The 13,890-nt window shown below is 40.1% G+C and overlaps 1 protein-coding gene across 2 annotated transcripts; it reads left to right on the top strand.

The window, feature by feature from the left end:
* The first annotated feature begins 1,403 nt into the window (after window positions 1-1,403).
* mark1 (MAP/microtubule affinity-regulating kinase 1) lies at window positions 1,404-12,848 on the top strand. 2 transcript variants are annotated; one of them, XM_056758954.1, is made up of 15 exons: window positions 1,404-1,767; window positions 3,749-3,814; window positions 3,900-3,970; window positions 4,111-4,167; window positions 4,372-4,608; window positions 4,895-5,014; window positions 5,877-5,976; window positions 6,248-6,360; window positions 6,448-6,607; window positions 7,311-7,480; window positions 7,563-7,660; window positions 7,859-8,023; window positions 8,148-8,405; window positions 10,457-10,501; window positions 11,122-12,848. In XM_056758954.1, the coding sequence occupies exons 1-15, from the start codon at window positions 1,647-1,649 to the stop codon at window positions 11,462-11,464; spliced, it is 2,124 nt and encodes a 707-aa protein (XP_056614932.1). In that variant the 5' UTR covers window positions 1,404-1,646; the 3' UTR covers window positions 11,465-12,848. The 2 variants fall into 2 exon arrangements, with proteins under 2 accessions (XP_056614932.1, XP_056614933.1); XM_056758955.1 differs by lacking the exon at window positions 10,457-10,501 and having other exon boundaries at window positions 1,455-1,767.
* Window positions 12,849-13,890: the final 1,042 nt, after the last annotated feature.

Here is a 13,890-nt window from a genome sequence, read left to right on the forward strand (position 1 = left end):
AGAGGACATTTAAATGGAAGGAGTTAACGGCTCTGCCCTGCCCGAGCCGTCTAACTGAAATCATCTGAGACGGATTGCCACGAGACGGCGGAAGTGCATTTTCATATTTTGAAAAAAGATAATGAGTGCACATGAATTTGAAAAAGTTACTGACCATCACTGTAAGATATTTACAACAAATACTGCAATGTTCCATGAAAAAAAAGAATTGTCATTTTTATTTAATTTCAAGCGGTACCCTTGTCAAAGAACTTATCACAGGATCTCTGCTCGCTCTTTCCTGCAGTCATCACAAGCGCGGCTCATAAATCACATTCAATGATCAAATATATCAGCCTCCAAAGATGTTTCAATGTAGGAAAAACCCTGACCTGGCCCAGATAACCAATAATATACAAGTGTGCGTGTCACATGAGGAATCATATGAGGGATAGCGTACAAACACACACAAAGTGTACTGCAGGAAGTACAAAGTGTCTATCGAATGTCGCTGTGGACGATTTTAGAAATATTGTTCTATAAATAGACCACCGGTATGTGCCAACCACAATTATTTGTTTATTCCGCTATCTCTCTGTTTCTCCATCTGCTCAATAAACACAGAAAACTTCACCAACAAACATCATCATCTCCTCATTCACAGATCATTAGATACAAACGAAAACCATCACTTTAAGTCCTCATGCGCATCACATCCAGTCGGATGGATTTAAGGTCCTGTGTGGATGGTGCTCAGAACTCTCAGTCTGTTTAGTCCGAGATCGATGAATGTGCTGGAGGTTTTCTCTTCATGACTTTATAACATAGACTGTAGGGGTGTATTCCGAGATCAAATACTGTACACTAGTGTTGCATTACCTGAGCTATTACAATCATAGAAGAGACACGACAAACTCAACCACTAGAAAAGCATTTGGAACAATCAGTGTTGACAAGTTGATCTGTAGCTCATGTTTGCTTACTTTACTGACTGTTTAATTCTTTCTGTCTGATGTTACATTGATCCATTCATTTACCGTTTCTAAAAGAAAACAAAATCACACACATGCGGGTTTGATATTTTCAATTCTGGGATCAAGGTTTTATCAACACATTTTTCTTGCTGAATCTCATTCCCAAACACAGCATTCCCTTCATTCCCAACACGTTTACACATGGAGAAGTGTTTTTTTATAACCCAGCCTTCAGTCAGCGGTGATGTTTGTCTCACAGACGTTGTACTCAACACAGACACACGCATACAGACCGACCACAAGATACACTTACAGGAAGAAAAGACACACTGACAAAACTGTATGATTCTTCTAGACTTTATCTGCATGCTTTATTAAACGAAAATATCTTGGCCTTTATATGTGTGCAGAAATGTATAAATATTTACATCATGAAATGTGAGTCTGTGAGTACATTTAGTGTGGAATTGACTTTAGCGAAACAGAATGAAATAATAATAACACACATGATCCGATGAGGTTGACATCATGCTGTCAGAATGATGACAATGATGAGGATGCTAAGTTTACATAATAATAATAATAATACTGCTGTGCTGAAATATAAGACTGTAAAATACTGCAATGAGTCCAATCTCAAGACATATCTGTCAAATCTTACTCGTGTGTCACTGAAATATTAATATACTGTCTATGACTGTACAGATAATGTGTCACATTTCTGCCTGTCTTCTCTCTCTCTCTCTCTCTCTCTTTTACCTGCAGCTCTTTCGAGAAGTGAGGATTATGAAGGTTTTAGCTCATCCTAATATTGGTAAGCCACTGTTCAGATATTCATTCTCACACACATCTTTTATTTCTCATCACACAACCCTTCCATTTTATTTTTCTTCGAAGCTCGGGATTGGCTAATCTCTTCACATGTGAAATGACTACGTTCATCATCAATTACTGTAGTTTGTGACAGGCTTTACTATATGTGTTTTTTCTCGTTTTCTTTTTGGTTCATATGTGGTATAAACTTTTGTTGGCAGGATGAAGTGTAATATAATGCTTTAGAAGTCATATCGGCCAGAAGTGGCCCAGCTAAAATCACCTTCTGGTGAATGGGCGCCAAGAAACAACATTTTTCCTTATAAATGAGATTTATTCTTTATAAATGAGGCATTTTGTTTCATAAAAAATACTTTTAACTCTTTCACCGCCATTGACGAGTTATCTCGTCATTTAAAAACAAAATGGTTCCTCTCCAAAGATGAGTTATTACGGCAAGCAGTGTTTGTACTGTTGTACAGCAGGTGGCACCATTACACACCTTTGGGAAAAAGTACAGAATCCCAGAACCTAGAAAGTACATGTTTTAGCGTTTTTTAATCATTGTTCTGAGTGTAATCTTTGACAAAAACTTTAATTATCTCAGGTGTTTAATCAAAGTGATGCCTTTTTGAAGAAAACTACCCACATCTACGGAGTGATAAAAAACGAAGAAATGAAGATAAAATAATCCAGTTCCTTTGTTTAAAAGCTGAGACTCTGTTCTTTCATTTGACATATTGTTTGTCCATATATTCTTTACAGAAAATTTACTGTGATCCATTAAAATTGGGTGAAAATGTTAAAAAAAACGCTGGCGTAGGCTGGCAACGTTTTTTTAAAAAGGCTTGCGGCAAATGAGTTAATACTTGAAATGATGTTATCCTTGACATGTAACTATAATAAATAATTGTCACACAAAGTTGTGTAATGTGCAATTAACTCACCCCCATCACAGATCAAGTGATACAGGAGACCTGACATAAAACCAAAAAACATTTCTGAGATTTTCAGACAAATCAGCTCTCTCTCTCTCTCTCTCTCTCTCTCAAGTCTGTCTCTCTGTTGGTATGTGATGTTAACAAGATTATGTTCATTACTAATGGAAGGGAATCACAGGAGAGCGATTAAGATGCTTCAGCTCAGCTCTTTTCTACACCACACACTCCGTTTTTACCTTCATATCGATTAGATATGACTCACTACTTCTGGTGAACCTTGTAGACTGCATGTGTGTGACCTCTGGCTCCTGACTGGCTGAGCTGGACTGCATGCATGTGAGCTCTGGTTTCTGATTGGCTGAGGCTAAGCAGAGCCATTGAGAGAGTAGCGACAACAAAAGTTCTAATGTTTCGAGCGTCACGTGATTCATGGAGCCTTCGGATGGTTCCAGGAAGTTGTTTTTTCTTTTAATTCTCTATTTCATCATTTTCTTATTCATCAATGGACTACTCTTCTGTGTTCTCCTCAATGCGGCTCAGTCATGAGCATAATGTTAACATGCTTTAACGTTTGCTTTTATGACAGATCTTAAATTAGTAGAAGTGATGTTATGGCACACGCACGTGCTCCAGGCAGACAGACTTCAGATCCCCGTTGCATTCCCGCGTCACTAGCAGCAACAACTCCGCTCAGGACCACCTGTTTCTTAAACCAGTGACTTTTTAAAAGAACATAATCAAACTCTTTAATCAGATTTTGCTGGAAGTTAATGAAGTTTGTATTTGTGTATGTACAGTGTCTGTGCACAGTGTTTTTCTGGCCTAAGAAATCTCTGTTGGGACATTTTCAGGCTAGCATGTGTTTTCAGCACAATACTTTAACATATTTGACACAGTGGTAGGAAATGGTATTTATAAAGCATTAGGGCATTTCATTCTGGATTGCAAATGGTCTTTTTATAATGCACCCTAAGATTTACAATCTTAACCTTTGATAGTCTGTAAACATGTCTTGATTTGTGAATCTGTTCTCTCTCTCAGTGAAGTTATTTGAAGTCATCGAAACGGAGAAGACACTTTATTTAATTATGGAGTATGCAAGTGGAGGTGAGTTTTTCATATTTCACATGAATATTTGTGCAGTTCACGTACAGCCATATATTCCTGACTGTGTGTGTGTGTGTGTGGTCAGGTGAGGTGTTTGACTACTTAGTTGCACATGGGAGGATGAAGGAGAAGGAAGCCAGAGCCAAGTTTCGACAGGTAAGAGACACACTTATTCATGTCCCAGAATTTAAAATGTACCCCTCATGTGCCATTGGTCAGGCAGAAGGATAAACATATTTGATCGAGAGCTGATCAAGACACATGGTCACTGTTGTGTGTGTGTGTGTGATTTTCAGATTGTGTCTGCAGTGCAGTATTGTCATCAGAAGAGAATCGTTCACAGAGATCTGAAGGTGAGTCTGTGTAAGATATTCTTAAGTCACTTAGGACATCTTCTAAAAATTTTTTTTTTTGTGAAAAATAATTTAAGAAAGAAGGACATTTATAGTAAAAACAAGCAAAATAATCTGTCCATGGGGTGAGAAAAATAAACATTGATCTGATTTGTGTTTTATTGATATGTTATAATCTTACACTGCTGGGTGTGTGTGTGTAAGGCTGAGAACCTGCTGCTGGATGCAGATATGAATATAAAGATAGCTGACTTTGGCTTCAGTAATGAGTTCACCATCGGCAGTAAGTTGGACACCTTCTGTGGAAGTCCTCCATACGCCGCTCCTGAACTCTTTCAGGGGAAGAAGTACGATGGGCCCGAGGTGGACGTCTGGAGTCTGGGAGTCATCCTTTACACCCTTGTCAGCGGCTCGCTTCCCTTCGATGGACAAAATTTAAAGGTGACGCATTCAGAAATAAAAGTTTACTTGAGCCGAGTCATGTCAGACGTATAGTCACTCTTCAAGTGTCAAACCAACAATATAGTTTAAAATAGACGGACGGAGAAAAGAGAATAGAAATATGAAAGCAGTGTGTGTGTGATTGTCATGTGTAGACTGACAGTCATTATTTCATAATGTCTTCATTCTGAATCTGATGCCAGTCAAATGAGCTTACAGTGATTTTTTTGCTTCATGACCATTATAAAGGTGTCAGATAGGCTGATGCTGATGTGTGTGTGTGCAGGAGCTGAGAGAGAGAGTATTAAGAGGGAAGTATCGCATTCCCTTTTACATGTCCACAGACTGTGAAAACCTGCTGAAGAAACTGCTGGTGCTGAACCCTGGAAAACGCGGCAGTCTCGAGGTGACACACACACACACACACTCTGTGGAGCTCCAGGGAAAATCATTCATTCATCATCAATGGTCAAACCTGTTATATAGGATTTCAAAAATCTTCTAATATTACTGAATCTGAACGAAACATTTGCTAGTAAAAGAATCAACACTCATTTTGTTTCCACTGTGAGCCACATAAATAGCCTTAAGAAAATTCCTCATGGTTTTACTACAGTAGACGTGAGGTAAGCATCATTTATTCAGCAGATTAATACAAATATCACGGTTAAACTGTGGTCACTATACTGAGATTATGGTCAATTTGTGGTTTGTATGACTGCTGCAAATAAATTATTTTAAAGGAAGAATGTCAAAGCACTTTTGCTCTTAAGGTGCATTGCAGAATAATTACTCTTAATAGATGAACAAAACATCTTATTGTCTTTAAAAACTAGTTTTTGGCTGATACAAAAAACATTTTAGTGTAAACTCAACACTTTTCATGTGATGTCAGCGCTGAATATTGCCATCTGCTGGACTTTGTTTGTCCTGCATCATATCAGTCAGTTTGACAAAAAAAAAAAATGTTCCAAAAACGGCTTCGGATGAAGATCGATGATGATGGGCATCTCTTTCATTGCATTAACTGATAAACTGACAAACTAATGTAAATCAGAGACCTTTACTTTTAGCTTGCTTTTTTCTTTTCCTCTTTCTGGCTCCCGAAACACACTGTTTGGATGCCACAGCATCAAATTTTTTCGTCTCGGTTGAGATGAAGCAAGGATATATACGTATCTTGATGAAATAAGTCAGTCGTTGTGTGAATATGTGCAGTTGTTGTTTGTGTCCAAAATGCCTGTATGTGATGTGATTGTCATCCACAGCAAATCATGAAGGACCGCTGGATGAATGTGGGTCATGAGGAAGAGGAGCTGAAGCCCTACACAGAACCTGAAGCGGACTTCAGTGACACTAAACGCATCGGTCTGAATCCTCATTTATTATACCGTATAAACACACCGGATATTCTAACACTCTTTCTGTAGGAATCCACCACAATGACATTCAGCAGATCATTGATGATGGGCAACAAATATACCGTACATGTGTCCTGTTGTGTGACGTTTAGATAGCAAACTGTCCATAATAATATATTTGTAATATAAACTAGCATAACATATGTGTATAACCTTTATGGAATTGGTAGACGTGCAGCACTGTTTCAGAGTTTACTGTGACTCTTCTGCCATTTCAGAGCTCATGATCACTATGGGTTTCCCTAAAGAGGACATCACAGAAGCATTATTGGATCAGAAGTATGATGAGGTCATGGCCACATATCTCCTGCTGGGCAGAAAACCTCCAGAGGTAAAAGAGCGTCATCACAAGCGTGACTGCAGGATGTGCTGTAGGAGGAGGTGGGTTATGTTTGACGCGTGTGTCCTGTGATTGTAGTTTGAAGGGAGTGAATCGGTTTCCAGCACAAATCTGTGTCAGAGGTCACGACCCAGCAGTGATCTGAACAACAGCAGCAGCAGCACACATTCACCTGCACACTCCAAAGTCCAGCGCAGCGTCTCCAGCACTCAGAAGCAACGGCGATTCAGCGATCACGGTAAATCAAGACATCCCTTGCAGTCCATGAACTTAATGGCGTAGTTTTGATCTACAGTGGCCACTAGCATTGAATTATAGATTTGCAACCAAACGGTTAGTCCAAACACCACGGTGGCAACAATAGTTAAAAAAGATGTCGTTCTCATGTTGACGCAGGGAAGAGATCATGCGCGCATTAGAAAGACTGTAGAAAGAGCGATGTCTTATTTACTACATATAACAAAAGGTCTGTGGATTTTAAGTATAAAAAGAAGGATAAAAGTCAGGCAGGAGCTAGGACCTTTGTTAATGTTTTTAAGACTCTCCAGCAGAGACGCGTTAGGTTTTTAGCAAAGATACTCATAGATATCTATGGAGATACTTTCCAGCAGAGAGTTGTTGGAGAGAAAGATAGTCTTAAATTCACCCCTGAGGAGGTTCTTTGATCACGGATCATCCGCGATCTGTTTCACCACTTTACCGCAGGGGAGAGGGAGAGGAAACAGGCATTCTAGAGTTATTTGTGTGTTTAGGGCTGCTGTTCAAAACATGCCGGCAAATGCAATGTTTTCACTCCCCCTCTGTATGTAGATATTAACAGCTTATTCTAAGGTATTAGAAACATAGCGGTCTGAACGGGCCATTAGAGTTTTGCTGCACATGTATGCTGTGTTTGACTGGAATGTGATCAGTGATACACAGTGATGTGGTGTGACCCGCAGTGGCTCCGTCCATACCTCCAGCCGTCTCTTACACCAAACGCTCTCAGGCCAACAGTGTGGAGGGAGAGAAGAAAGACGAATGCAAGCTGTCCTCCTCCAGCTCAAAGGGAGACGTGCCCGCCTCACCTCTGGTGACTCAAGAGCGCAGGAAATCCTCCACAGCGTCAGGGGTGAGACACAGACGGATCATCCAGTGTGTTACATGCGTGTGACCGCATACAGCTTCATGTGTGTGTGTTTGTGTGTGGACAGAATAGTGCTACTGGAGGAATGACCAGAAGAAACACGTATGTGTGTGAACGCTCCAGTACAGACAGACACTCGGCCATCACCAATGGCAAAGACAGCAGGTGAACACAAACATCCTCCTCATACACCAGCTGTTTCTCAGTTCATTCCATGGTTTTGTCATTTATAAGCTCTTGATGTTTAAATATGTCTGAAACATACAGAGAGGAAGTTTTGATCGAGTGAATGCAAACAAGAGACATCTCATATGCAAAATAAAAAGGATTAATGTCTGCCTCTCATCCCTGTCTCTCTGTCAGTTTGACTGAAGTGTCGACCTCGGCGAGTGGTTCTTCTTCAGTTTCTCCTGGAGGGTCCTCAGTGCCGGCGTCCACTCGCCCGCGCCATGTCAAGTCCATGTCAGCATCAGGCCATCCAACCAAATCCCCGCTCCCGCCCATCGAGGACAACGCCGAATACAAGAGGTGCGTGACTCACTCGCCCTGTCGTGACACTCGAAATGTGCTTTTAGTTCAGATTTCTCAAATGAGTTCTCAAGATGTTTTCGTTTTTAAAATGAGAAGATGAGACACTATTGTGTGTGCGCAGCTCGGTGTCCAGGGCTCCCTCGACCTCTCCATCAGCTCACAGCATCAGCAGCATGACACCCGACCGCACCCGCTTTCCTCGCGGCACCTCCAGCCGCAGCACCTTCCACGGGGCACAGCTCCGAGACCGCCGCAGCGCCACCTACAACGGCCCGCCCGCCTCGCCCACCCTGTCACATGATACGGGGGCTTTGGCCCAGGCCCGAAGGGGAACCTCGTCCGGCTTCATCAGCAAACTCACCTTAAAGTTTGCTCGCAGGTCAGTTTTAAATACACAACAGCGCTCTTAACACCAAAAATACTGTGTGATATTCTCTTAATGTCTGGATCATGGTTGCGACTTAAGACTTTAAATATCACAGCTTTTCTTCATCTATGAAGTACATTTTTATTCGTGTGTACAGTGAACATGTGCTTAAATTCAGAAAGTGTTCATGAGGTGGTAGACAAGGTGTGTCATCCTTGTGCTGTGGGAGATGTCAAAAGTGTGTGAATAATAGATGTTCTGTCAGTGTGAGAGCATCAGCACAGCAAATCTCTCACACGAGATGACAAATAACTGTTATTACTGTTTCACTAAAGACATCTGCTGTAGTGAAGGACACTCTTAAAGGGATACTTCACCCAAAAACGAAAATTCTGCCATCATTTACTCACCCTACAGTTGGTCCAAATCTGTATACATTTCTTTCTTCTGATAAACACAAAGAAAGATATTTGGAAGAATGTCAGCAATTTTCATTTCTGGGACATCATTGATTGCCATAGTACATTTACATTTAGTCATTTAGCAGACGCTTTTATCCAATGCGACTTTGCAGAGAGTTGAGGGAGCATTAAGCGATATGTCATACCGGAGCAATAATACAATTAGGTGCCAATACAAAGTTACTAGTTTAAGCAAAAGCCAGACCACTACCTGTTGAGAGAAAGAGAGGGGTTGGATAGTTTTTTCACAGAAGAAGTGGGTTTTAAGTAGTTTTTTGAATGTTGTGGGAGATGTGGTTGACCGGACAGAGTTAGGAAGAATGTTCCAACAGGAAGGAGTTGTGCATAAGAATGAGCGGGAAAGCAATTTACTGCCCTTATGGGATTGCAATACAAGACGCCGCTCGTTTGGTGAACGCAGGGTTCTTGATGGGGTGTAGGAGGGTGTGAAAGTATGCCAGTGCAAATCCAGTGATATTCCTATAGGCAAGCATTCGTGACTTGAATCTGATACGGGCTTCAACCAGTAGCCAGATGAAAAGGGCTGAGCATAATAGAAAAAATGAAGAGTTTGGTTCCAAAAATGAGAACAATATTAATTGGAATTCACAATAAAAAAATTAAAATAAAATAAACAATCAAACTGCAGTTTTTTTTTTTTTTTTTGAGCCATAATGACCAAAAAAATACCGCTAACTAACAGAATAAAAAGCTATAAAATCATGATAACATATGAAAAAACATCATTTTGGAATCAAACTCTCACAGGCACGCAGAAGAAACAAATATTTGCATATGACCTCTGTCTGTTTATGATGCACACACGCATGAAGTGAAGTATAAAGATCTGTGTAGATTCTAAGCTATATGAAATCATGAATGATGACACGTGTAGATTGTAAAGCTACTGTTTGTGTGTTTGTGTTGTAGAGCTCTGTCTCTCAGAACATGGAGGTAGGACAATTTTTATATGAAATTAGGACAACATTTTTATATGAAATCGTGTCACCTCACACCCTCCTCCGAGTCCTCAGGGTCCAGTCACGCTTTGTGTGTTTTACCTCTGCACGCCCCGCAGACTGATGATGATGATGTCATCACTACTGTTCCTCCCAGTGTGTTAGAAACTGACTCCTGTCACCTGTTTGTGTTTCACCTCTGCACGGCCCTCAGACCTCGATGATGATTATGTCATGATGATGATGTTGTGTGTCTGTGGTGAACTCCTCCTCCAGTTGTCACAGTAGGAAGGACTGACAGTCGTTATTTTGGGGGCTGTTTTCGTGAATGAACACATCAGATGTCAGCAATAAGGCTTAGGATTTTCTGAACTGGGTTTCTCACAAAGAGTGAAAAAGTTACACAACTGTCAGTGTTTGTGTTGTAAAACTGAATTATTATCAACGTGTCTGAAACCGGTGACACCAGCTAAAGAGCAATCGGGCGTCCAAATCTTTACCAGGAAGGAAACACGTGAAATGCAAGCAGGTTTAATGACGCTGAGTGCATCATTCAGATGTATCGACAGTGTTGCTCACCATTAGCTGTAGTGTTTGTGTTGTTGTGCTGGTTTTCTTTCTCAACTCTTGATGTTTTCTCAAGGTTACCGAGTGAAGGCGATGCCCGCGCTCGGGCGTACAGCTTGAGGTGAGCTTGTGAAGATTAATCTCTAGCGTTGAATTTGTCTTATCTTCAAAGATAATTTTGTTATCTTCATTATTGAACGACAGTGATGTGATTTGTGATTCTGGTTTATTCTGATGACAGCTGTCTCCTCCTCACACTCCTTTTCTTTAGGAGTCATTTTCTTAGGAGTCATAACTTGTCATTTTAATGGACATTTATCCGTTTGTTACAGTGAAGCAACAACAAGATCAATATGTCTGCTGACCGTTTTACTTATGAAAAAGATTTCTCTGTCACAGAATTGGTATAATTGGTTGCAATTGATGTCATCTCACGTTTTACAGAATCACGCTCAATGGGTTAGTTTATAGTGACAAAAAGGCATTTCATAGCACCACAGTGGCTAGAAAAGAGCTTTGGGACGATTGGTTGACATTACTTGACACTGTGACCTGTGTTGCATCACATTTCATCTCATCTTTTAAGACCAGGAACATGTTTTAGGAAATCATATTTTGTTTGTTTTATTCTGACTTTGATTCTTCACTCTACACTGGTTTGTTTATGAATCAGCGAGATAAAACCGTCGTGTGAATTGTGTTTGCCTGATTTCTGTCATGTCTTTTCCGTTGTCCGTTTAGGAGCGGATCCGGCGAACCCAAAGAGGAGGCTCGCGACTCCAAGCCCAGATCGCTGCGTTTTACCTGGAGCATGAAGACCACGTCCTCCATGGAGCCCGGAGACATGATGAGAGAAATCCGCAAGGTGCTGGACACCAACAACTGCGATTACGAGCAGCGCGAGCGCTTCTTGCTTTTCTGCGTCCACGGCGACGCCCGCCAGGAGAGCCTCGTCCAGTGGGAGATGGAGGTGTGCAAACTGCCACGCCTCTCCCTCAACGGCGTGCGCTTCAAACGCATCTCGGGGACGTCCATCGCCTTCAAGAACATCGCCTCGAAAATCGCCAACGAGCTGAAGTTGTAAGCCAAGACTGCTTCTGTTTAAAGCTACTGCTGTAATGTTTAGTGGAGATAAGAACACATGATGAATGCAAAAGATGAAACGAGAAAAACAAGCGCCCTCGCCTGACCTCTCGCATATACACCTGGTTATTACAACCATCTTGCAATAATAAAGAAAAGCCCTTCAGGGTGGACTCTGTGGAAGGAATCCCACATGTACAGTTGCTGTATCATACAAACCTCTCAGTCTACTGATGTGTGAAGGTGTTTGTATAGTCGCTGAAGGGTTGTGTACAGAACAAACTATCTGACAGTATGTCCGTCTTTTATTTCATTGATTTCTAGAGGTTTTTTTTTTTAGGTCACTCGTCTGTTTTAACTTTGCGATCCCCTATTGTTTTTAATGGATTGTTCAGTCAATAAGGAATAGTTTTCTTACCCTCATGTCATTTCAAAGCCGTCAACTGTTAAGGTTCAGGAATCTCCACGCTGCTTTTTATCTACACAACTGATCATGAAATGACTCCTAAAGGGCTGACAGCTGTATGTTGTGTCGATCCGTATGTGTTGATAAGGTCATCACCGTTCCTGAATTTCAGTCTGAAGTTTCCTGTCCATTTCTCACACACACACAGCTGTCAGGTGAATGTATACACTACTGTTGTGAGGTTATGAATGATGACTGAGTGTCTTTCACACACAATAACGGCAAGTGGCTTTGAACCGACATGTGGCTGAGTAAACAATCATTCACTTCTTTTACAGAGATATTTGAAGCAGAAGTGTTAGGATTGTATTTACAGTCATTCCATACAACACTCTGAGACTACAGGTCATGTGCGTATGAATGAAGAACCCGTCAGCTCCACAACGCTGAGCCCTAGTTGACTTCTCATTCCAGATTAGCTCTTTAACATAAACATTTATTTATTAAGCCATTCTATGCCTTTAAGTTGTATTAACTGTAGAGAATGCATGACTTTATTTTGTAAAACTAGTTTCTTTTGTAATTCGTGATGATGATGATGAAGGATGAAGACCACTCGTACTGGTACGTTTCTACTTTTGTACTGAAGTATCCGAGGTTAAATGTGCAATGCTGTCTATGTTGTATTACTGTAATGCTGTGCAGAGACTGCACACTGCTAAGGGAAGATGAAGAGTATTTAAAGGCTGAAAATGACTGAAGGCTAAAGCTGTGATCAAATACCGACTGTGATGATCCACTTTTGTTTCCACCACAGATTTCATTTTTTATTGTTGTTATTGTTTTGTTACGGCTTTCTGGATGAGACTGATGGCTGAAGTGAACCCATCTCACCCTGGTTTCTGTGAACATGGTACTGTACATCTGTGAGAGAAAAGACTCGGCCCCACAGGAGCACATTAAAGCTTACTTGAAACAAGTCTATCAACTGTCTTTTATCGTATCACACTGCATTTATTTGACATTTTGTGTGGTATTGACGTCAATGATTTTTTTAAGGGCTATTTCAGGGGATTTGTATGCCTTAAATGGGACAGGGTAGTGGAGAGCTGACAGATATTTTATATTTTTACACCAATGAGACCTCTTGGTTTTTTTCTTAACCCAGCGGTCTTCGGGGTCTTTTTAAGCCGCAAATGACGTTCGCTTAAATTAAAAGAAATGTTCTCTTTGTCCAAATGGCATGACACTGTTTAAAGCAGTCAACAGTTTATAGATATATAAAATTAAAAAATTGTAAGGATATCTTTATTTTATGTTAGAGTGGAGAAAGTCACATAAATGGACAAAATTCATCCTAAAAATCATTAACAACAGATTACACATAGAGCGAAATTCAATGGCACACTTCAAAAAATGCAAAATGATCGTGCTCACACACGCACGCACACACGGATAGATGATGGAGATGAGGCAAAACAATTTAGCACAGACACACAGTTCTCTTACAGTTAGTAACAGATGTTTAGATTAAATTTGGAGAATTATATGAAAAACGGATGATTGAAATAAATTATAACTCTAAAGACCGCAACTTTTCTCTTTGTAAGATATTGTTAGAGTGTGATTCTAACATAACATATGTAAATAAAAATGATTTTGGCAAATTTAGCTGAAAAAAGAAATTATTGTTTAAATTGTGATTTCATACTATGTACAACTAATCTGAAGTCAATCCATAATATTAATCCAACTGAAACAACTTGTGAAAAGATATCTTTCAGTTGGTCTCATAGCACAAAAAGTGGAGCTCTGCAGCCATATACTGGTAAAGGTGATAATTTTACTTTAAAACTGCATTTTCCAAAAGATGGGCAAAAATCTTACACTAAACCATTTAAAATTATCCATATAAAAGATAATTTATGGGGATTACAAAGTGAAATTTACATAAAAGCAGTTTTTTGTATAAAAAATGTTTTTTTTTTAATATACAAAAAAATACAAAAACATCATAAATC

This window comes from Triplophysa dalaica, chromosome 10 (genome assembly GCF_015846415.1).
Source record: "Triplophysa dalaica isolate WHDGS20190420 chromosome 10, ASM1584641v1, whole genome shotgun sequence".
NCBI lineage: Eukaryota > Metazoa > Chordata > Actinopteri > Cypriniformes > Nemacheilidae > Triplophysa > Triplophysa dalaica.

What these genes read in the sequence shown, in the direction of transcription:
- mark1 (XM_056758954.1), top strand. Translation starts at nt 1,647, where the DNA reads ATGACTGTACAGATAATGTGTCACATTTCTGCCTGTCTTCTCTCTCTC. An exon ending in TATGGAGTATGCAAGTGGAG is followed by an intron (nt 3,815 to 3,899) that starts GTGAGTTTTTCA and finishes GTGTGTGGTCAG; the next exon opens with GTGAGGTGTTTGACTACTTA. An exon ending in GACAACGCCGAATACAAGAG is followed by an intron (nt 8,024 to 8,147) that starts GTGCGTGACTCA and finishes GTGTGTGCGCAG; the next exon opens with CTCGGTGTCCAGGGCTCCCT.